General features: G+C 38.4%; 1 protein-coding gene across 1 annotated transcript in view; it reads left to right on the forward strand.

Moving 5' to 3' along the window:
• The window catches only part of LOC107751380 (collagen alpha-1(XXI) chain-like), a 28,415-nt gene extending 11,151 nt beyond the window's left edge, over nucleotides 1-17,264 (forward strand). The window contains exons 7-11 of the mRNA XM_016567102.1: nucleotides 7,516-7,593; nucleotides 8,155-8,163; nucleotides 9,191-9,274; nucleotides 10,330-10,384; nucleotides 17,206-17,264. Coding sequence (XP_016422588.1) covers nucleotides 7,516-7,593; nucleotides 8,155-8,163; nucleotides 9,191-9,274; nucleotides 10,330-10,384; nucleotides 17,206-17,264 — 285 coding nt within the window. The remainder of the gene's footprint in view (nucleotides 1-7,515; nucleotides 7,594-8,154; nucleotides 8,164-9,190; nucleotides 9,275-10,329; nucleotides 10,385-17,205) is intronic.
• The last annotated feature ends 6,386 nt before the right edge of the window (nucleotides 17,265-23,650 follow it).

A 23,650-nucleotide genomic window follows, 5' to 3' on the forward strand; every position in this document is an offset into this window, starting at 1 on the left:
TTTTTTTTTGCGCACAAAAAGTATTCTCGTAGCTTCGTATAATTGCGGATGAACCACTGATGTCACATGGATTATTTTACAGATCTCCTTGCTACGTCTCTGAACTTGGGAACATTTCAGTTGTATTGCTGTCTATGCAGGGTCAGACAGCTCTCAGATTCCATCAAAAATATCTAAATTTGTGTTCCGAAGATTAACGAAGGTTTTACGGGTTTGAAACGACATGAGGGTGAGTAATTAATGACAGAATTTTCATTTTTGGGTGAACTATCCCTTTAAGGCTTGTGCCGGTGTGTTCGGCCATCCACCGATTTTTATATAATAGGCCTAACATAAATAATGTAGCCTATAGTTGAGTTGGACAGCAGACAAGCGTCCGCTTAATTCATACAGCACGAGCCACAGCGCAAGATTGACAGGACCATAGGACTCTGGTGTTGTGCCGAATTCTGACTCCTGCCAGATTATTAGCCCCCTAGTATTCGGTTTTCATTTCAAAAATATTTTTTTTCGTTCAGGTTCCAGAGCGAAATAAGAATGGATAGTTTAGAAAGAATTCTAATAAGCTTTGCTAATATTCTTGAATCTTCAAACAGCTAACACTTTGCACTGTTTTGTATGCCTACTGTATGACCAAAAATGACGGAGTAGGCCTTTGTTTCCACTGTTTGATCGCACCGGCGCCTCACGCGCACACTACCCATTGCAAACAGCACAACCATTAACCATGCCGTTCAGCGTAAGCACCGGTTCACTGTGGAATATTTTTGCTCATTATGATTTTTTCCGTCGACACTGGAACACGCGTGAACTGCAAAACCTATTTTACCTAATAGCCTAAATATATAGCTTCAAAAACATCGCGCATATGGAAACGATTGGATTTGTGCCGAATGAGAGCGGTAGGATATGAGCCTAACTTTACCTTCAGTTTCGCTTTGTTTTGGCTTGTTTATAGCTAAGCCTATATTATATACTGCATTTATATTTATCCATTATAAATATTATATACATTTATTTTATTGATGTATTTATGACATCAATTACTACATTCTTTTTTTCAGAAATTGAAGTAACTGTAAATGTTATTGTGTTTGTACTTTTCATATTTTTAGTTATATACACCAAAACTAGAGAGCTTCCAGTAGGTTATTTTATGGAGCTGTCAACACTGATCTGACCGCCTGCAATCAGTTGATGAACATCCTATTCATATATAATACTAGGCTATATGTTATTAAATTGTAGGCTATACTGTATATATCAAATTTATTTGCAAGTTTCTTGTTTGTGTTTTTCCTATTTTATTCGTTGCATCTGAAAATTACTTCTACACTAGTAGTCTACATAATTTAAATGAAAATAATATTCAGAAACAGGTTATTTTCTTTTCAAAGTACCCCCTCACTTTGTGCGCTCTGGCACCAACGCTGATTGAGGCATTTACATTTTGACAGCATAAAAACATGACTTCAGTCACATGAATGACTGTAAATAATTATTTAACAAAATGTATCGTATCCTAACTGCGTGAGCTTAATCAGATTTCTCATAATAATTTTTTACAAAAAAAATATCTGGGGGACCCCCCTACGTCTATTTAAATTTTTTTTGTTTTTTTATCTGTGCTTCTCATCCGTTCTGCGCTGTCTATGGGTAGCGCAGCTTCACCATACAGATTTAACTACGCACGCACATGGGCATAGAATACGCGGGGGACGTGTGTCCCCCACTTTTTCGGGCAAGTGTGTTCGCATAGAGGTTTTCAAGGGCCGGTGTGAATAAATATAGATTTAAATTCAAAGAGACAGGATAGTCTGTGCATGATCTGATGTTTTATTTGGTCCCAGAGTAAGGTGAGATGAACATCACGGAGCGCTAAACATTCCGTGCAGTGTATGTTTCATTCATACTCGTAGCCGGAGGGCGCTCTCGCGCAGAAAGTCAGAAGCAGAAAGAGGAAATCCCTAATATGGACAAAAGCGTCCAGCTATATATATATATATATGAAGAGTTCATTTGCAAAAACCGATAACTAAATAATTTTTTTTCAGAAATCACTTTTTTTTATTGCGCATTCCAATTAATAGCAATCAAACTGCAGTTGGATTGTTTTTATTAAGTCATAATAACTTAAATATAGGTAATTTACAAAATTAAACTTAATTGAAAGTTTTTTTTTTACATATTAAAAGTTTGTTTTATTGCAAAAGCAGATAACTCCAACAGTCGTTTTTTGGCAAAAGCAGATAAAAATATTCGATTTCTACACGTGGGCGGGAATTAAACACCCCTTTCCGCTGATGCTGATTGGTCAGCCGAAGATCAAACCGTGCCATCATCAGTTCTTCCGCAGTATCACGCAGCAGAATAATAGTCCTCTGCTGCTGCAGTTGTATGGATTCTTAACACATTTATTGCATCTACATTTCATCCTTTTTCATCAAACAAACAGGCAAATGAATAGCTCAACACAACTCATAACGGGGAAGATTCTAGACAGGGCTTTCTTCTGTGTAGATATAAATTCTATTCTTTGCATCAGCTGGGCATGGCAGGGTATGATATGACAGCTGTCATAGCCTACCCTGCTCACCCAGTAAGTCTGTTGGTTTAATTAATTAATTAATTCGTTTCAAAATAAATGTTTTAAACACCAAGACAAAAAGGAAGGAATAATAAATTGGCTTGGGTATATATAGGCCTAAAATATTCATGCAAGAACGTCTCGGTTACGTATGGTAACCCTCGTTCCCTGAAGGAGGGAACGGAGACGTCACGTCGGATGACCGACGAAATTGGGATCTCGCTTAGAGAGACCAATCTACTTCGAGTGTAAACTAAACGAGCCAATGCACATTGGCATGCGATTATTGCATCCAGCTGCTGCTGATCACAGCGTGAGTATAAGTAGGCAGCAGATGCACCGCATATTCAGGTTTTCGCTGAGGAGCCGAGCCGGTGACCCGGCCGCTCAGCGGTGGTACAGGAGCTGTGGCGACGGGACGTGACGTCTCCGTTCCCTTCGAATATTCAAGCTGTTTATTAATTTTTCCACCCATGAACGAAAAACGAAAATTTAAGCTGAATTCTCGTTTTTCGTTTTTTGGAAAAAAAACAAAAAAACGAAAAAGGAGCCGTTTTCTCATTTTTCTATTTTCAATATTAAATAAAAAAACGAATGATCGAATGATACACGGATTGTACACAGACCCACTACATTGCTACATGTCAAGTTCATTCAGAATCATTCAGCCTTTAAAGGTGCTTTCACACTTGGTACAACTGTTTGGTCCGACCCAAGTTCGATTGATCCCCCCTCCCCCTGTCTGTGCTGAATGGTGTTTACGCAGTAGTTTTTGATTCCAAACCACAATACATTTACATCATCAGCGTGGCAGCTGTTTACTCCTGTTGCTAGGTAATGACTATGCGAAATGAATGGATGCTGGCTTGCTTCACTTTTGTACTTGGATCCTGGTTCACATGAACCATAGCCCAGAACTTCCTTTTTGGCGGACTCAGGTACGGTTCGCGGGTATGCACCTGAGTTCAGAAAACAGTGCTCACATTATCCAAATCCACTGACATCAAATATACACCACACGTGCTAGTGTGAAAGCCCCCTAAGACTAAGTTTCAGTAGTGGGTAGGAATAATGCATTAGTAGCAGTCTTAATGGATAGCTCTAACCTATTACAATCTACAGTCATGGCCAAAAGTTTTGGCAGTGACATAAATTTTGTGTTTTGCAAAGTTTGCAGCTTAAGCTGTTGTGGTGTTCATTCACATTGTTTCTAGATTATTGTGTAGAGTGATCAGATGCATTTTAAATAATTGCTAAAAGCTTCATTGGCCAAAAAATGAACTTTTCATAAACAAACAAACAAAAAAATTTCACTGTTTTTTGATCCTGACACAAAATGACCAGCTAACATTAATTTACTAATCATATCAGCAGCACATGTGAAAGTGTGAATGAGTACTAGTCAGGTGAAATCATTATCATACTAATTAGATGGTAAGAGCAGACCGATTGCTATAAAAGGAGGGAAGAAGTTAGTCCAATCATTGTGTTCTTGTTAGCAATGGTTACCTCCAAAGAAACACGTGCAGCTATCATGGCATTGCATCAAAATGCCTCACATGCAAGGAAATTGCTATAAAGAATATTGCACCTGAAAGAACCATTTACCGGATCATCAAGAACTTCAAGGAGAGAGGCTTGACTGCAGCGCCAGGACCGTCTGCTCCTGAGGAGTCAGCTACAGAATCGTGTCACCAGCAGTGCAGAGCTTGCTCAGGAATGGCTGCAGTTTGGTGTGAGAGCATCTGCACGCACAGTGAGGGCAAGACTTTTGGACCACAGCCTGGTGTCAAGAAGGGCAGCAAAGAAGCCACTTCTCTCCAAGAAAAACGGCAAGGACAGAATGAAATTCTGCAGGAAGTACAAGGATTGGACAGCAGAAGACAGGTGCAAAGTTATTTTCTCTGATGAAGCTCCCTTCCGACTGTTTGGGACATCTGGAAAATCGATTGTTCGGAGAAGAAAAGGTGAACACTACCATGAGTCCTGTGTTGTGCCAACAGTGAAGCATCCTGAGACCATCCATATGTGGGGTTGCCTTTCAATCAAGGGAGTGGGCCCTCTCATAATTCTGCCCCAAAACACTGCCATGAATAAAGAATGGTTTCAAAACGTCTTGCAAGAGCGACTTCTTCCAGCGATCCATGAGCAATTTGGTGATCTGTGCATTTTCCAGCATGATGGAGCACCATGTCACAAAGCAAGAGTGATAAAGAAGTGGCTCCAAGATCATTACATTGAAATTTTGGATCTGTGGCCAGGCAAGTCCCCGGATCTCAATCCCATTGAGAACCTGTGGTCAGTCCTCAAAAGGCGAGTGGACAAGCAGAAGCCCACAAATTGTGATCAACTCCGAGAACTAATAAGGCAAGAATGGATCGCCATCAGTCAGGATTTGGCCCAGAAGCTAATATCCAGCATGCCAGAGCGAATTGCAGAGGTTATGAAGAACAAGGGTCAACACTGTAAATATTGACTCATTATAACTTTGCAAAACACAAAATTTATGTCACTGCCAAAACTTTTGGCTATGACTGTACACTAAAATGCTGGATCAAAAACAACCAAATCTGGGTCATTTTGGCAAGCCAGCGCTGGCTAGTTTTGACACAGCTGGGTTGGGTTAAATGTGACCCAACATGCAGGGCTGTTAGATTTAACCCTAGAATGCCTGAACCCAAAAAAAATTACACAAATGCATAGTCAAAAGGAACAGTATTGGAATTAATGGTTATTCAGCATTACACTTTTCAAAAGCTATTTTTATTAAACCGTTAAGCTGTTTCTGGGTGTTTTTGCTTAATGCTTTTTTAAAAAATTTAGATTATTACTGTCTGTGTTGCTATTGTAGTCATTAGGGTTGGGTACCGGTACCCGGCATGTATGTATCATATGAATCATAACAGATTTCAGTGCCTCATTTCAGTGCCACTTAAATGCCTGAGCTGTCAATTGAAATTTTTGCCCCTGGTGCTCCGAAAGGGACATAGCATCACCAAATGTGATCGCTAGTTAAATTATTCTGCGTTCATGTGGTGTCAGAATAATCAGAAAACTATCCGAGGAGTGCGTGAATGCAGCAGTTGTAATTGCTCTGCTGGCAGCAGGTAGCCTACATTAAATGTGCTTAAATTAATAACTTTCAATGAGAAGCGTTTCTAAACCTGTTGTCCAACTAAAGAGAACCATATATTGTCACAGTCGCGTCACACTGTCACAGTGTTTATTGTCTTCATGTTTCATCATTCAAAGCATTTCTATATATTTTTTAAATTTAGTTACAGCAATAGGTAGATACCTTTGCCCATATTAGGAATTTCCTGGAGCGTCATGAGTTCTATTACTTCTGTGATGCATATGTGGACTTTCTGCAAGAGGGCACACCGATTTGGCACTGGTATCGTAAAAAACCTAAACGATACTCAACCCCAGTAGTCATTCTGTGTTATTTTTAATTTCCAACCCATTTTGGGTTAATTTGAATCCAGCAGTGTAGTGATTTTTAGACAATAATTGAGTTAACCCTTGAATGCATAAAGGGTATTGTAAAACAGTAGGCAAAAATACCAGATGACCTACTTTCGCCAACATTCTGAAGTTAACATCCACTGGACACTTTAAGGATCGCAAATGCCAGGAAAACAACAGAACACACTTTGTAGCTCAAATGACCATGCCAGCATGGTGGACGTAGTACATTCAGATTGCATTCATACTACACAAATGCATGCTGCTTGATGTTTATACCATACACATGCATACTTATTTAACTGTTAAAGTTTTTTTTATTAACTATAGAACCAAGAAAGGAGAGCTGAAGGCCCAAACAAATGGAGGTGCAAACATTCCTAAATGTTATGTTTAGAAAGGTGCAAATTGCATGTGAATTGTTTTTATATGTCTGCGAAGATCACTTTCACTTGATTTGTGAGAAATGTGCGAAGTGAAGGTTCAGAATGGAAAGTTTAGAAAAAGTTACATTTTAAAAATACATGATTTTTTTTGTATTGCATGTACACAGAGGGAAGTAAACAAATGAAGATGTTTGATATATTAAAACATTTGTATGTGACCAGTTACTTTAGTTATTTCATTAATATGACACGTTTTTGTGTTTAAGAACAAATTTGACCAGTTATATAATTTTTTTCCCACCAACAAACACATTTTAGTAGCAGTATAATTAGTAGTATTTTGTTATCAACGTGTTGATCATCACTACTAGCCTATAAAAAATGCTTGATTGACTGATGTTTGTTAAAAGTTTTGTTATGCTTTCAAATCATATCAAATATGAGTGTATCTTTGTGAAAAGCTGTTATTTTGTGAAGATAAGCATATTCTAAATCGTTCATCGTACAGTTTATGAATGAACGTGTATCGTTCATTATTCACACAGTCTGGTATTTCTGGTGAGAAAATAAATTAGTGATTCTATTGATAATGTGTGCGTAGAGGGTTGAACCATAGTATAATTTTGTGTCATATGTAATTTAAATGTGAAATTGATTAATTCACCACTCTTTCTTTGGCTCTTTCAAACACTAATTCTCATCCCTAATAAAAATGTATAAAAAATGAAGGAAAAAAGTAACCATATGATATTGGTTTTAATACTTCTGGTGTATAAAGTTAACAAAATGATGACAAAGCATATTATACAATTTTATGAAGGAATATTGGAAGTTATTGGAATATTTGTGTATTGGAATATTTGTGTATTTGTGATCTTTTGCCAAAGAATAAACATAACATGGAACATTTTCAACATGTGCAACACAGCAGTGTTCCTTTGGAAAAGCAGACAGCATGTCATGTTGACACCAAATGTGTCTTATATGCAACAGGGAGCACCTTTCCCCTTTTCCCCAGCCCCAGGCCTTGAGTTTTCTAAAACTACCTCTCCCTCTCTCTCTCTCTCTGAACAGTTTGAAATACAAAAACTCAGAATCTACTGTGACCCTGAGCAGAATAACAGAGAAACAGCCTGTGAAATACCTGGAGTTGTGAGTACCAGAATCTTGGATGTTTCTGTTTTGGCCCATTCAAATATATTCCATCTATTAATGTCACATCGTATTAACACTGACTTGATATTTAAAATATTTTATCTTATTACCAGACAATTCTTTCTTAAAAAACTGAGAAGTAAAACAGTAAAACACAGAAGACTTTGTTCATTTATTTATTTTTGTAATTCCTATAATTCCAGTCCAACGTGTTTTGGAATGTTTTTAATGTACCAATCTTATCTAATACGTTCAAACAGAGCATGATATTTGCTCAGAACCGTTTATTAGAAAGTCAATCACATCTTTGTGAAACACTGGCTTTGTCATTGTCCTCAGTTCACTAACTCAATTTGCTTGACCTGGCATTATTTTCCAATCTCTTTCAGACTCACTGTTTAGAGATATAGGGCATATATAAACACTGTGGCAAACACTTCATTTTCACATCATTTTCCATTTCTGCTTGTGCATGTTGCAGTAAAGCCTTGCACCTCTAAGCTAAGTTATGGTTTTTGCCCTAGCCCCTTTACATATTTTCACTCCTTTTATTTTTAGGATGGAGAGGTATGTACTTTTGAAGATGGCTTTGCTCGCTTTCAAAAAAGTAACTGCTAATCTCATTTTGAATTGCAGAGGTAAGATTTGCCTCATGTTTTTTTGGAGTGTCTAAGTATTGTCATAACTGGAAAAATCTTGCAGTGGACTGACAGCAGCTTTGAGAATGAATGGCTGAATGATGCTGGTGTGAACCTTCTCACTGACAAAAGCATTCAGTCAAACTGCTTAAAACTACTTTAGCAATACCATGCTACTCTACTGTACTTTAAAGCATATCACAGTACTTTCAAGGTACTATGTAAAAAAAAAATCATGGTAGTGTCATGGTCCTTTTTGGTGTATCATATGGTGGCTTAAAGTTGGCATGAAACTTGAGATCATCTTTTCTTCCCTATTGTGACATATATTTCAGAGTGAACCAGCTTCTTAAATGAGAAAAAAATGTAGGTCACGACTTAATTTTTGTCCATGGGGAATTGATTGGATCACTGTTGTTTGCTAACTGCTGTGATCTCATGTAAGTGGCAGACTGCTGGAAGGGAGGGATTATTGCCCCGCCCTCACGCCAGTGCACAAGTCATCAGAGTCAGAGAAGAGATGTTGTTGCGAGGGGAAGAAGTTATTTTGATTCAAGATTATAATGTGAGCTAAAATAAATGAGCTAAAATAAACAAATAAATAATGATGTGCATAAATAAACCATTTATAATAAACAGTGCAATGTTCCATAAAAATAAAAATAGTTTATTTAGATTTCATGCTGACTTTAAAGCACCTTATGTCAATATCAGGTTCAACAATTGTGTTGTGCTGTATTTCTACTGCTGTCATTTGGCTATTTTAGAACTACTGGGCCGTACTGCTGAATGAATGAATAATTCGACAAAAATGGCTGCCATGAAATGAGAAATTGTATGCTGTTTTGGGTTTTGCCACAAAGTTTAGCTTATACCACAAAGAGGAAATTATGTCTGATGCTTTATGTTTTACAAAATGCACCATAGTAAAATGTTGTTTGTTGTTTTTTCTTCAGTGTGCTAATCGACCAGGTGACATTGATCCAACCCCAGAGCCATGCATCTGTCCACCTGGGCCATCTGGTGCACCAGGAATGAAGGTACAATAATCTTTCCCTCAATCTCTTTGGTCGGTTTATACAACAGCACAGTTTATATAATCTCTTCATTACATCAGAAGTCATTGCATAAAAGGCAAGTTTGAAGTTTATAAGGTCAAGCCTATGCTTGAAAACACATGCTGCTTTTCAGCAGGTGATCAAAGTAAAATGGCCCTGAATACTAAATAGTTTGCAGAAAGATTACTTTGACTGTGTGTGGCGATTAAAAGAGTTGCAGACAGAGCATATTGCTATACTATAATTTATATATTTTCACTTATTATTAAGTATTATTATTATTCCATTCATTTTCTCAAACAAGAGGCCAAAAAAGTTCTTATATTTTAATAATTGTAAAAAAAAATACAAAAATGTGTTAATAAATAAATGCCTTAAAGAGGTCATGAAATGCAGATTTTTATAAAGGTTAGTTTATAAAGTTTTTTTTAAATTTTGTACCAAAAATATCCAATATTTGTATAAAGTATAATTTTCCATCCTCATTTTCACCATTCATTGCTAATTCCCTGATCTTTAGGAAGGCTATGTAAAAGTTTTTGGAGCTGCAGTTTCTTTACATCCACTAAGAGAACAGTGTCTGAGTTTGATGGTCTTACTCCAACAGCAGTATTGCTCTTGTGATTAATGGACAGACATGAGTTGTTCAGAACACATGATTACATACGGTGATGATGCATATTTAAGAGCATGTAGAGGGGGATATTGTGATATTACGATTCTCCTGATTTCAGATCCTGGTGTTTCAAAGGGGTGGAAAATAATAATTAATATGTTAAACTGTTAAGTTAGTTTTAAGTTCTGAAACTTGCAGTATGTTTATATTGTAGTGTAACCTCTTGTATGTGTAAATATCAAGAATATTTTGATTCTCTATTTCATGACCCCTGAAATGCTTGAAAATGTTGTTGTTTTTCCAAACTAGCTTTTACCCATTGGCAAAGATACAATGATAGATATCTATTTGTAATGAATCATAATTTTCCAGTGAAATTATGTTAATACCATTTACAATACATCATTTGTACATTCTCTAGGGAGAACGGGGGACAATAGGAGATCCGGGTCAACCTGGCCCAGCTGGTGCTGATGGTAAGCCTGTGAGTACTACACAGTTTAATACAACCTCAAATTAACTTGAACACATGCCGTGTTCAATGCAGTATCCAGGACTGCAACATGCATTAACTTCCCCACAAGTGTGTCAGGATAGAACTGTCCATAGCATTCACCATACGAGAACGGTTTTCATTCTTTCAGAATGAAAGAATATTTACCATTTTGCTCATTTTATTTTTGTTGGTGCTCTTCACCGTGTGGTCACAAGTCAATAAACACAGAATGGTGTCTAGATGTCAGAAATCATTAATCATTTTTTTTTGCACTCTTTTGTAATTTACTTCAATTTCATATAATTATTAGGGCTGTCAGTTTAACACGTTAACTGAATTAATTAGTTATGAAAAAATAACACGATTAAAGGGTTAGTTCACCCAAAAATGAAAATTAGCCCATGTTTTACTCACCCTCAAGGCATCCTAAGTGTATATGACTTTCTTCTTTCAGACGAATTCAATCAGAGTTGTATTAAAAACTGTCCTTGCTCTTCCGAGCTTTAAAATGGCATGAGCGGGTGTTTTTGTTCAACAGTCTAAAAGTAGTCAAATAAAGCTCATCCATCCATATTAAAAAGTGCCTCACACGGCTCCAGGGGGTGAATAAAGGCCTCCTGACCCTAACCTAACTTAACCCTTTAAAATATTTTAATGCAGTTAATGCACTGGCCGCGCCTCCAGACCTGTACGTCATCTTACATTTCATACAGTTGACTGTTGACAAATATGATGCAGGGCAACCAAGGGGCAGCCTTACGGTCTCTCTCGTGAAACCAACGCGGAAGTGACTAAAACTGCAATTCATCGACTGGCCGCTAGAGGCTGGCTCCAAAAGGGAGTCAGTCCCATAGACTCCCCTTGTCAAAATGCCCAACTTTACAGCTGAAGAAAAATTTGTTTACAGCCTGGTACAAAAAGTGGTTTTGGTCTATATAGCTAATTTTGCCCTTCATGACAACTGTGAGGGAGGTGAATTTTTTTATAACTCATCCGTTTAAATTATATTAAGCCTTAAAGTTCTGCATAATTAAGGCGTGGTTTCAACAACCAGCTCCCGCCTCTTTGCCCATCTTCGATTATCCGGGAGTGACGCGCTAATGAATCATAATTTTCCAGTGAAATTATGTTAATACCATTTACAATACATCATTTGTACATTCTCTAGGGAGAACGGGGGACAATAGGAGATCCGGGTCAACCTGGCCCAGCTGGTGCTGATGGTAAGCCTGTGAGTACTACACAGTTTAATACAACCTCAAATTAACTTGAACACATGCCGTGTTCAATGCAGTATCCAGGACTGCAACATGCATTAACTTCCCCACAAGTGTGTCAGGATAGAACTGTCCATAGCATTCACCATACGAGAACGGTTTTCATTCTTTCAGAATGAAAGAATATTTACCATTTTGCTCATTTTATTTTTGTTGGTGCTCTTCACCGTGTGGTCACAAGTCAATAAACACAGAATGGTGTCTAGATGTCAGAAATCATTAATCATTTTTTTTTGCACTCTTTTGTAATTTACTTCAATTTCATATAATTATTAGGGCTGTCAGTTTAACACGTTAACTGAATTAATTAGTTATGAAAAAATAACACGATTAAAGGGTTAGTTCACCCAAAAATGAAAATTAGCCCATGTTTTACTCACCCTCAAGGCATCCTAAGTGTATATGACTTTCTTCTTTCAGACGAATTCAATCAGAGTTGTATTAAAAAATGTCCTTGCTCTTCCGAGCTTTAAAATGGCATGAGCGGGTGTTTTTGTTCAACAGTCTAAAAGTAGTCAAATAAAGCTCATCCATCCATATTAAAAAGTGCCTCACACGGCTCCAGGGGGTGAATAAAGGCCTCCTGACCCTAACCTAACTTAACCCTTTAAAATATTTTAATGCAGTTAATGCACTGGCCGCGCCTCCAGACCTGTACGTCATCTTACATTTCATACAGTTGACTGTTGACAAATATGATGCAGGGCAACCAAGGGGCAGCCTTACGGTCTCTCTCGTGAAACCAACGCGGAAGTGACTAAAACTGCAATTCATCGACTGGCCGCTAGAGGCTGGCTCCAAAAGGGGGGCAGTCCCATAGACTCCCCTTGTGGAAGTTACTTAAACTGTAATTCGTCAACTGGTCGCTAGAGGCTGGCTGCAAAAGGGAGTCAGTCCCATAGACTCCCCATGTTAAAATGCCCAACTTTACAGCAGAAAAAAATGTTTACATCCTGGTACAAAAAGTGGTTTTGGTCTATATAGCTAATTTTGCCCTTCATGACAACTGTGAGGGGGGTGAATTTTTTTATAACTCATCCGTTTAAATGATATTAAGCCTTAAAGTTCTGCATAATTAAGGGCGTGGCCACTCGAGTGACAGGTGGATTGCCACTGCTGTGAAATGGTCCTCACTGCAGAACACAAGATCCAGGGGGCGAGGTTTGATCCAGATCCAACTCCTCCCACCTTACATATACCTAAACCTACCCATCTCCACCCCCTGATCCCTAAACCCACCCATCTCCACCCCTAAACCTACCCATCTCCACCCCCTAGATGTGGATCCAACCCCGCCCCCTGGATCTTTGTTCTGCAGTGAGGGGCTACTGCAGCTCATGGGGAAAGATTTCCATTTTCGATTATTCGGGAGTGACGCGCTGTCAAGATGGCGACGGCCGGCTCTGCCAACTTTGAGCTTCAAAAACGCTCTTCAGAAACCTACGGGTGATGTCACGGACGCTACGTCCATGTTTTTATACAGTCTATGAGGGCAACAACTCCATAAATGCAGTTATGCCCTAAAACTCAAGATATTGGTGCAAAAATTTCCCTGTATGTGTTTTTGACTCATATTTATATCAAAAGATAAGCGATATCACATGAGCAGCGAGAGCTATATGACACAAGTGCTGATTTTGTCCCGAATACCACGAGTGCAAATGTGATTTTATACAACAGTTCAGTAAATAAGAAGTTGATATTGCATTATATTTTAAACACAATATTATGCTTTGCACAATTTTGCAGAGAACATATTACCTTTAAAGCCATAACAGAATTGTTGCACATCTCTGAGCAACACAGCTGTGTTTAGTTTAAATGAATCTGCATTTTGAACGAATCGTGTGAGCCAATGATTCAAAGGCCCATTCATAAAGAGAGCCATTTACTTAATTCCTGAATGAATCAGTTGTTTGAATTGAATGAATAAATGACTCATAAAGACATTTACCGCCACCTGCTGGCAGATTTAGTTTCTTATTTAGAGTATCATTTCATTAAAAAAATAATAATAATAAAAATAAAAACATTAAAGAGATGTTCTGTCATTATTTACTCACTTTCATGTCGTTTCAAACCTTTCTTTTGTGGAACATAAAGGAAAGTATTTTGAAGAATGTTGGTAACAAAGCTGTTTTGGTTACCCATGACTTTCATTGTATGAACAAAAAATACTGAGATGTTTCTCAAATTATCTTCTTTTATGTTCCATAGTTTACGTTAGGTCGGTGTAGCCTAAATGTTTATGTGTAATACATTTTATGTTGACTCAAATAAAATATTTCTATGTAACTAATTAGATTAACATTTTTAATCGACTGACAGTTCTAGTAATTATATTTATTATTCTTATCTAAATGTATAGTATATTGATAGAAATGTTTTTGATCAATGAGTTAAAAATGAATGCTGAAATGTGACCTAAACAAAATCTTAAATATTTATTTCTCACTTTGTCATAATGACAAAAAACACTCAGATTTTTGTACGTGCAATGTATTGTAGCGAATCAGCTCATGGGGAAATATGAATAATTAATCATAACTAGTTATAATTAATTATAAATATTTAGATCCGCTGTAGATATTTACTTGACCTCTCAGGGTCAACTGTCTGTCAATTCTAAGAACGTTAATTTCCTGGTTAAGGGAAATAACTTTCTTACTGTACAACTCTACACAGAGCCTGTAGCATAAATCTGCAGTTATGAGCAAACAATGACCAACGTCAAGTGTGATACAAGTAAGACTTTATTAACTACATAAACACTTAAACGAGTCTAACATACTACATAAACACTTAAACTAGTCTAACATACTACATAAACAATTAAACTGGTCTAACATACACATAAACACACACACACACACGCATACAGTTGGTATAGGAAAGGGTTAAAGCTTAAGCAGTAAAGAGGAGAGAAATAAGGAATGAAGTTATGGAACCATTTGCATATTCAGCAGATCTACACCTGAGGGAAACGTCAGATTCTTAGTTCAAACACACCTTTGTAAAAAGGTGCAAATGATACCTAATGTATCAATTAATAAGACTAAGTTTGAATACTTGCACGTCTGTTTTGGTTACCCATGAGTTTCATTGTATGAACAAAAAATACTGAGATGTTTCTCAAATTATCTTCTTTTATGTTCCATAGTTTACGTTAGGTCGGTGTAGCCTAAATGTTTATGTGTAATACATTTTATGTTGACTCAAATAAAATATTTCTTTCTAAAGCTACAATTTGTAATGTTTAATTGATACTTTCTCATTTAACACAAATATAGCTTTAAAGGGGTCATATGATGCTGCTAAAAAGAACATTATTTTGTGTATTTGGTGTAATGAAATGTGTTTATGCGGTTTAAGGTTAAAAAAACACATTATTTTATTTGCCATGGGGACCAGGGTCCTGGGCCTCATTCACAGACAACTTGGCACCCAGTATGTTTATTGGGTGAGGGGTCTGTGAATGTTTGTTAATCTAATGAATAATTGATTTGTTAAATCAAATGAAAAATGGTGTGTCTGATTGGTCCAGACGCTACAGTATGTACAAATAATAGAGGTGCAATGTCACAATTAGGTCCAATATACAATGCTTGATCTCACAATCTTACTTGTAATGAAGCCAAAGTAAGAAGAAGAGAATATTTAAAATGGAAAGTCTGGTATTACCATTTTTGGTATTATGTGTAAACTTAAATAGACTTGGCCTTTTTCCTAATCACCAAATAAACAGGACAATGGTGACACCAGAATAGAAATATTCATGATTCTGCTTAGCTGAAAATACAGAATTATGTTAAGACACATATGCTCTGTTACTGTTACGGGGCTGACAAGACGTGAGATGTGCGGATCCATGTGCAAGCTTTTATTTAAAGCAGAAGAGGTCAGAAACACAGGCAGGGTCGAACAATGGCAAACAGGTATATGGCGGGCAAGACACAAGAATAATCCTAGGGCTAGCGAAGGTCAACGAACGGCGAACAGAATCAAAAGGGCGAGACTAAAGGGATAAATCCAGGAAAACAGGCGAAGATCAGAAACCGAGAAAACAGGCAAGGCAATACTAGGCTAGGCTAGGAGGCTAACGAGGGCTCTGTAGTGTAGCTATCAAATGATAAGCGCTAAACAATACTCGGCACCGGGAAGGGATCAGAGTGAGTGTTAAATAGTGAGTGAGTGATATGAAACAGCTGTGTGCAATCAGTGCTGTGTGCAATCAGTGCAATGAATGATGGGATATGTAGTCCGGGGTGATATGCAACAGTGTGTAGTGCGAGAGTCAATGAAAATGGAAAGGGTGACCTCTGATGGCTAGCAGACGGAAGTTCATGGACCGGATACGTAACAGTTACAGACTACATACATTTCAAAATAATGCAATACATTTAAAAAAAATATTGTCACTTACTTAAAAAAAATAAAATACATGTTTATGGCAGTGCATGATTGTACAGTAAACTAATGTAGAACCTATTTTAATTTACTGGTAAAATTAGATACTGTATATATAGTGGTTCTTTTTTATTAAATTAAATTGTATTAAGTTATTATAATTTGTATAATATTATTATAATGTAATGAACACTCTACATTTTGAAAACTGATAAAAAAATTAAATTCCTAATATTAATTCCAATAATTCTATTAAAACAACAGCAATTATTCATGTCAATAATTCTATTAAAACAACAACAACAGCAAAAAAATGTGCACGACTGCCAGGTTGTGAAGATAAAGTAAAATGCAGGCCAAACCTGTGTTACGAGAGTGGGCAATGTAGATGTCGGCAAGCTCACATGTGCCAAGTAGCAACTGGCATCCCAAATTGTAACCTACCCAGCACCTCGTTATGAGCCAGATAATCTTTTGTACTAAGATCAAAAGAACAGTATTTACCATGAGGAGGGTCATAGCTGCCACTAGGGATTGGCGATATCTTATCTTTTGCGATATACCGGTAAAAATTCTCCCCACGATTAGAATGAATCTTCCCGCGATAATGACGATAAAGTCTAGTTGTTGACATATTTCTGTTTGCGACAGTGCGGAGCGACATCGCGGAAGGCAGACGTGAAATTGAGGAGGAGTTTATTGCTAAATGAGGAGCTCCTTCTACAATCTGGAACTGGTTTGGTTAGGGCTGTACAGTGCACAAAAAATCGGTCTGAATAAGAGAACTCCAGTAGCATGTGTGCGATACAGTTTTGCATGTGTATGAGCCTGTTTACAAACCTGTTGTCCAACAAAGATATAATTTATTGACATGCTACAGCTCACCTTGTGTCTGGTACACCAAGGCGATGGCATCCACTAGCCAGTGGGCCAACCTCTGTTTGGAGACAGCCTTTCCCTTCTGCTGACCTCCAAAGCAGACAAAGTTTTGCCCAGAGCTACTTAAGCTCTGTGAGCAGTTCACGTAAATGCACAAGGCACAAACAGCACACAGCAACTCGAGGGCTGGGTCTGCCTCCTCCAAGGGATTGGTGGGAACTTTGGGCATGTGTCTCAGGGTCTCAGGATGAAGTAAAAGTCAGCCAGCCCGAATTCAAGGCACGTGCTGCTGACTGAAGCAAACCAGAGAGAGGCTCTGTGTTCAGGCAGTCTGAGACATGAGAGTATGCGTCCTTAAGGTAGATCACTGCAAACCAATCTTGCTGGTGAACGCACGTCAGGATGTGCTCCTGCCACAACATCTTGAATGGGAGCTTGTGCAGGGCCTGATTCAACATACACAGATCAAATAAATGTAACCGATCCTTTGTAGGGTTCGAAGAAGTGAAGGTTACAAAGCCCCAACTCCATCTTGGCTGGAGGGCCAGGCTTTATTGCATCCTCCGCCAGCAGGAACACAATCTCTGGACAGAGACACCATTTTTTTGCCACCAAGGTAAATAGGACGCCACTGAACCTGCGGGGACGCCTGCCAAAATGAGTCACATAACCGAGTCTGATTGTCCAAATGAGCCAGCGGGATGGGCTGGGAAGCGCTAGACAAGCTACATAGTGGAACAAAGAGCAGCACTGGACCCTGACCTGGGAAGCTTTGCGTCCCGAGGAAGAAGTAGTGGCCCTGCATGATAGTCATTACCTGGCTCCTTGCTCCATGGATCCTGCAAGGGAGTAGCTAGAGTTGCATGAAGAAGCAGCATATCCCAAAAATAAGAGCTCTGAGCCTGTGACGTTTGAAGTGTTGAGACTGGGAGTGATGAGGTTTCGCATCGCTCACTGTCAGACCACGCCAGGTGTGACCTAGAGACTTAGGGAACTGCTCTTTCATAGAGAATCTATGAAACAGAATGAAACAGAAGACTCTCCACCCATTCCTCCTCCAGGGGAAGGAGCAGTGTTTTCACCAATTCCTGGAAAAGAGCAGCTCTCTCCCTCTCTGGGTTGCTCATCTCAGGGCCACTTCATTGCCTCATGGAGGGTAGGTTTAGTGGCAGGACGGGCTACATCAGCTTTCTGCAGGTGGCTTCATGTTGGTTCTGGCCACACCAGGGCGGACTGGGGACCAGCCCTCGTCAGCCTGGTGGCGGTGGTCACATGCCAAGGCAGAATATGTTTGATGGCCTCTGTCTGTTTTCAATTTGCCGAGAAGTGCTGGGCAAGTTCTTGACAGTGTGGCTAAAAAGGGTGGCTTGGGAGATGGGGGTGTCAAGAAAGCACACTATGTCCTCATTGCACATAACTGCAAGGTTCAGTCAGAGATGGTCTTCCTGGACTACCAGAGTGGACATCAAGCCAAAGTTGGTCACTGTACGCAGTTCCGGCATCAACACCAGCAAGTCTGAGCAGCAAAAGTTGACCTCAGCTCACCGGTCTTGGAAGGAAAGCATGTATGGCTGGGAAGCAGCTTCGGGCAGTAAAAATGTCCCCTTTCATGACTTTATTACATCCCCATGCACTTACAGGAAGAAAGGCATCGGTTACACTTTATTTCGATAGTCCACTTTAGACATTCTATTAACTTTAAGTAACTCTGTAACTACATGTCAACTACATGTCAACTAATTCTCATTAATTTGCAACTACATGTCTACTAACTCTCAGAGTAGACAGGGTAGGTTTAGGGTTAATAGAATGTTGACAAAGAAAGTGTTAGAAGATATTAAGCAGACAGTCTACTAATACTCTAATGACTGCTAGTTGTCATGTAGTTGCAAAGTTACTTACAGTTAATAGAATGTCTAAAGTGGACTATCGAAATAAAGTGTTACCAAGGCATCCAGCCGCAAGTGCTTGGGACAGGGTGGAGGATTAAACTCCAGTCTGCTGCTCTTGGTGCCCTGGAAAAGCATGTCCATCAACTCCAAGTCAGACTCTGACTAAGCAATTAGCCCAGAGAGGTGACGTTCATCTGAGACTTCATCCTCACCCTCCAATGCAGTGACTGAAATCTGATCCTCTTTGGGAGTGCCAAATGACACACTAGATCGGCCTGAGATGGACAAACAGCATCACTCGTGAGCTTGATGGCACACGACGCATGAGAGGAGCGTCAGGTCCGTGGGGACTGGCCCAGTGGAAAGCTTGCACTATAATCCTCTGATCTACCAGAGCGATAGTCAGTGTGGCACTGTGTAGTGCAGAGGGACTGGGCTGAGTAGCAGCAGTGGGGACTCAAGCCTTTGTGAGGAAGGCAAGTCATGATCGCAGCGTCGTCATGGTTATGCTCTCATAACAAGTGCATAAATCATCCATAAACATTTTCTCTGCATGCTTACAGCCCAGACACACAAGACAGCAATCATGGCTGCCAGAAGTGATTGGGAGTGATTGCTCACGAGCAACTACTCGGCCCCGAAGCAAAAATCTGAATGATTGGATGCACAGCCCCACATTATATACCTGTAAGTACAAGGGAGTGGTTAGGAAGGCAAATTCCACTCACCAATATTCATTGGCCTTTTTCATACTACTCAGAGGTGATTGGGGTCGACGTAACACTGAATGTTACATTATCTTGCAACCTCTAGCATTTAATATCAAAAGGGTCTTTATTTAACAATTTATTTATTTATTGTTAAGAAAATATAGAGAGATTTGGGATATAAACTACAATTTAATATAGTCTTTTTGTCAACAATATTGCAAGTTGTTATAGTCACAGTTAGTGTTCAATTATGTAAGTGAAAATAAATATATATTTTTGTTTTCATATTCTTTTGAGTATTCATTTCTGGTACAGGGGCTCAGTTACGCAAGTTTGAACAGTAAAAGCTATTAAAACATTGGAGGAGAACACAGTCATTGTTTCCATAATAGTGCTATACATCTAGCCCAAGGGAGTGAAACTAGATAAAGCACGGAGGAGTTGTAAATGGGTTTGTGGGCGTATGTAGGGTTGCAATTTTGTCTGCAGCTGCAGTTTTTCTAAGCATGAGTTAGTTTGACTGAAAAATTTGTTGAGCATGAATGATGAATAACCCACAAAAGAGCTCTGAAAGTTTGGTGAATGTGCAATAACGCAACACCTGGATGCCATACTTGCAAGTCTTCATGTCTTTATGAATGTGTGTCCACATTATGCACATATGCCTGCTCGTCTAAACTATAAACAGCTGTTTTTTTGTGAAGCAAAGCGTATTTCACTTCATTTAATTTTATTATACTGATAGCATTCACAGATAACAGTTAATGTTCCTAACACAATGGTAAAGTAAACATTTCTGTGCAAACTACCTAATTCTAAATATCTTTAAGAAGCGTAAAAATACGACTTTTGGTACCAACCACCAATAAGGTAGAAGTAACTCTTAAACTCTTTTTTATCTTTATCAACAAATGTTCAGTCAAAGGATGTGTTTTACCTATACTCAGTCATTTGTAAATAATGAGAAATTAAATTTTATGTTAGAAAATAATTTGCTGAACAATTAAAAATCCCCACATCAAAAACATGGCCTGTAATGCTTCCTAAAAGAAGTCAAAGTGATACCAAAATACTGTATAGTATGTTTGTGGAATAACCTTTTCACTTTCTTTTGTGCAAATGTCTAAGGTCAAGTCACTGTAAGGCTAACTGTTTAAATGAATAAAAGAATTCTATTGAGGAGAATCTTATGAATATAGTGCCCTTTGAGGCTTGGCAACTGTATACAGTGATCTCATAAAAAGCAGAGAATTGTGCAACATTCTCACATGTCAACAATATATTTGATTAAGAAAAAATCTGAATTTCAAAAAACAGTGGGGGTTATTTTATGTCACAAAAACAAAGACACAAGTGTCATCGTCCAGCTGGAGTCTGCACAAATCTTTCATGTAGGCGTGTTCAGATTGCACACACTAATAATAAAACGCATACTCAGGACAAATCATCCAGATCTCGTTGAAATCTTCACATGAACTTTGTCTCTTAATCTTGCTGTTATTTTTGAGTTTTATTTCTTGTCTTTGTGTGTAAAAACAATGTCCTTTTCAAGATAAATTTTACAGCAATTACGTCCATACTTCCATAAAAGCCATTATCATTCAGTGCTAATATGTTTTTTTGCTAATACAAACATACCTATTATCATTTTATATACAGACATTCCTACAGACTCCCACAGGAGCATTTAGGATTAGAAAATGAGAAGCAGTTATTAGAAATTGGTCTTTTTTACAACAACAACAACAACAGATCTGAATGATTTCCTATAGGCTCAGTTTTTCGTGCATTACTTCCGCTGATGTAGACAGAGCAGTATCCTGTTCTGCTATTCAGAAGCACCTACACAATGGGAACTATACAGCACAATCAGCGTCATCCAATTCCAAATCTGTATGAGTTTCTGTGGAACACAAAAGAAGATATTTTGAAGAATGTTGGTAACCAAGCATTTGCTGGTAGCCACTGACTTCCACAGTAGAGAAAATACTATTTAATGGCTACCAGCAACATTCTTCTTGTTCCCTTTCAGTCGGTCACTCTCGACGTCACGTCGGATGACCGACGAAATTGGGATCTCGCTTAGAGAGACCAATCCACTTCGAGTGTAAACTAAACGAGCCAATGCACATTGGCATGCGATTATTGCATCCAGCTGCTGCTTCAGGGAACGAGGGTTACCATACGTAACCGAGACGCTTCATATCAATTAAATCGTCTTTTGTGTACAACAGAAGAAAGAATCTCATACAGGTTTGGAACAACAAGAGGGTGAGTAAATGCTGATAGAACTTAAATTTTGGGGTGAACTGTCCCTTTAAGAGCTGGGGCTTTATTTTCCAAAAGCATCGATAGGGAACCATGATCGCAAGTTCCATCATTACAAGCATAGTTCAACAATTCTACGTATGATTTCTAGTTAGTTTGATGTGAACCTAAATAGATCATGCTCTTGAGCAAAATAAGCAAGATAACGCAATATATCCACACACACACACACATATATATGTATATACACATGCCTACCGCATACTAAAAAAACAACCATGAGCACAAAGAAAATGCAGGAGAATAGCAAAACAAAACATATCTTGATAAGAACGGACAAATACCGAACTGAACGCGGGTCTAAATAAACACGGTAAACAATAACTAAATTAGAAACAGGTGAACAAAATGGGAAACCAATGAGAACATACTTTGAAACCGAGGAAACAAAGGAAACAGGAAAAGAAGATGGATACCAAAAAATGAATACCAAAATAAGAGTCCTTGAACACAGAAACCTAGGCACAACTTGACAATATTCAAATTTATATGAGAAAGAATGTGTGTAAGTGCTAAGTATGCTGTAAGAGGGAACATGAGACTAAATCAGAGAAATACATTGTTGTTTGGAAAACATACCTCAGATCAGTTACTAAGTTAAGCTGACTCACTGGAACGTGTGTTGTAAGGTTTCCAAGTTTTACTTTTGTCAAACTTTGGTTCTTTCGAAACACATTTGGTAACACCCTACCAACAATGTACCTGTCTCATACAGTGGTGGTGGGTAATCCGTAATCCGTAGTTCACGTTTTCCGTTCGCTGTGGGGCCCGGTGCGACTGCACCAGTTACACCGCCGAAAGGATGGCCCTGCTGTATAATATACTTCTTTATATTTAAAGGGTTAGTTCACCCAAAAATTAAAATTCTGTCATTAATTACTCAGCCTCATGTCGTTCCAAACCCGTAAGACCTTCATTCATTTGCGTAACACAAATTAAGATATTTTTGATGGAATCCGAGAGCTCTCTGACCCTCAATAGACAGCGATGATATTACCATGATCAACGTACAGAAACGTAGCAACGACATCAGTTGTAATGTCTGTTTTGGGTTTTGTTTCATGTTCTTGTTTCATGTCTTTTATTTTGTAATAAGATTCATGCTGTTGCTGTCATGTTTCCTTTGCCCTCATGTATTTCTGCCTTGTGTATGTGTCATGTTCTCATTGGTTGTCTTAGTCATGTGTCTTGTTTCTCATGGGTTGGTTCTTGTCATGTGACCCTCTTTGTTTTATATAAATAGCCCTCATGTTTCCTTAATTCTTTGTCTGTTGTTGTCCTGTAAAGGCTGCTTTGTGTGCTCCTTGTCTCGTCTTGCCATTGCCATTGCCAAGCCTGGATTACATTGTGTTTTTGTTTAATAAATCCTTTTTAACTGCATTTGGATCCTCTGCTTCATCTGCACTAACGTTACATCAGTAAAATAGTCCATGTGACATCAGAGGTTCAACCGTAATTTTACGAAGCTACGAGAATGCTTTTTGTGCGCAAAGAAAACAATAATAACAGAATTTATTCAGCAATTCTTCTCCCCGAGTTACCGCCTTACGCCATTTTAGAGAGTACTTCAGGACATAATCAACGTAATCAGCGTTGTTTATGTTCAACATTGCATGCGCTTTCGCTGAATGTAATCAGCGTTGTTTACCTTCAGTAGACAGTGCGCGCATGCTAAACGTAAACAATGCTCATTACATTGATTACGTTCTGAACGATCCCTTTAATCCTTTTACTTAATATTCTGTCCTTAATC

Source organism: Sinocyclocheilus rhinocerous, unplaced genomic scaffold, assembly GCF_001515625.1.
Source record: "Sinocyclocheilus rhinocerous isolate Xijiao unplaced genomic scaffold, SAMN03320098_v1.1 scaffold552, whole genome shotgun sequence".
NCBI classification, from domain to species: domain Eukaryota; kingdom Metazoa; phylum Chordata; class Actinopteri; order Cypriniformes; family Cyprinidae; genus Sinocyclocheilus; species Sinocyclocheilus rhinocerous.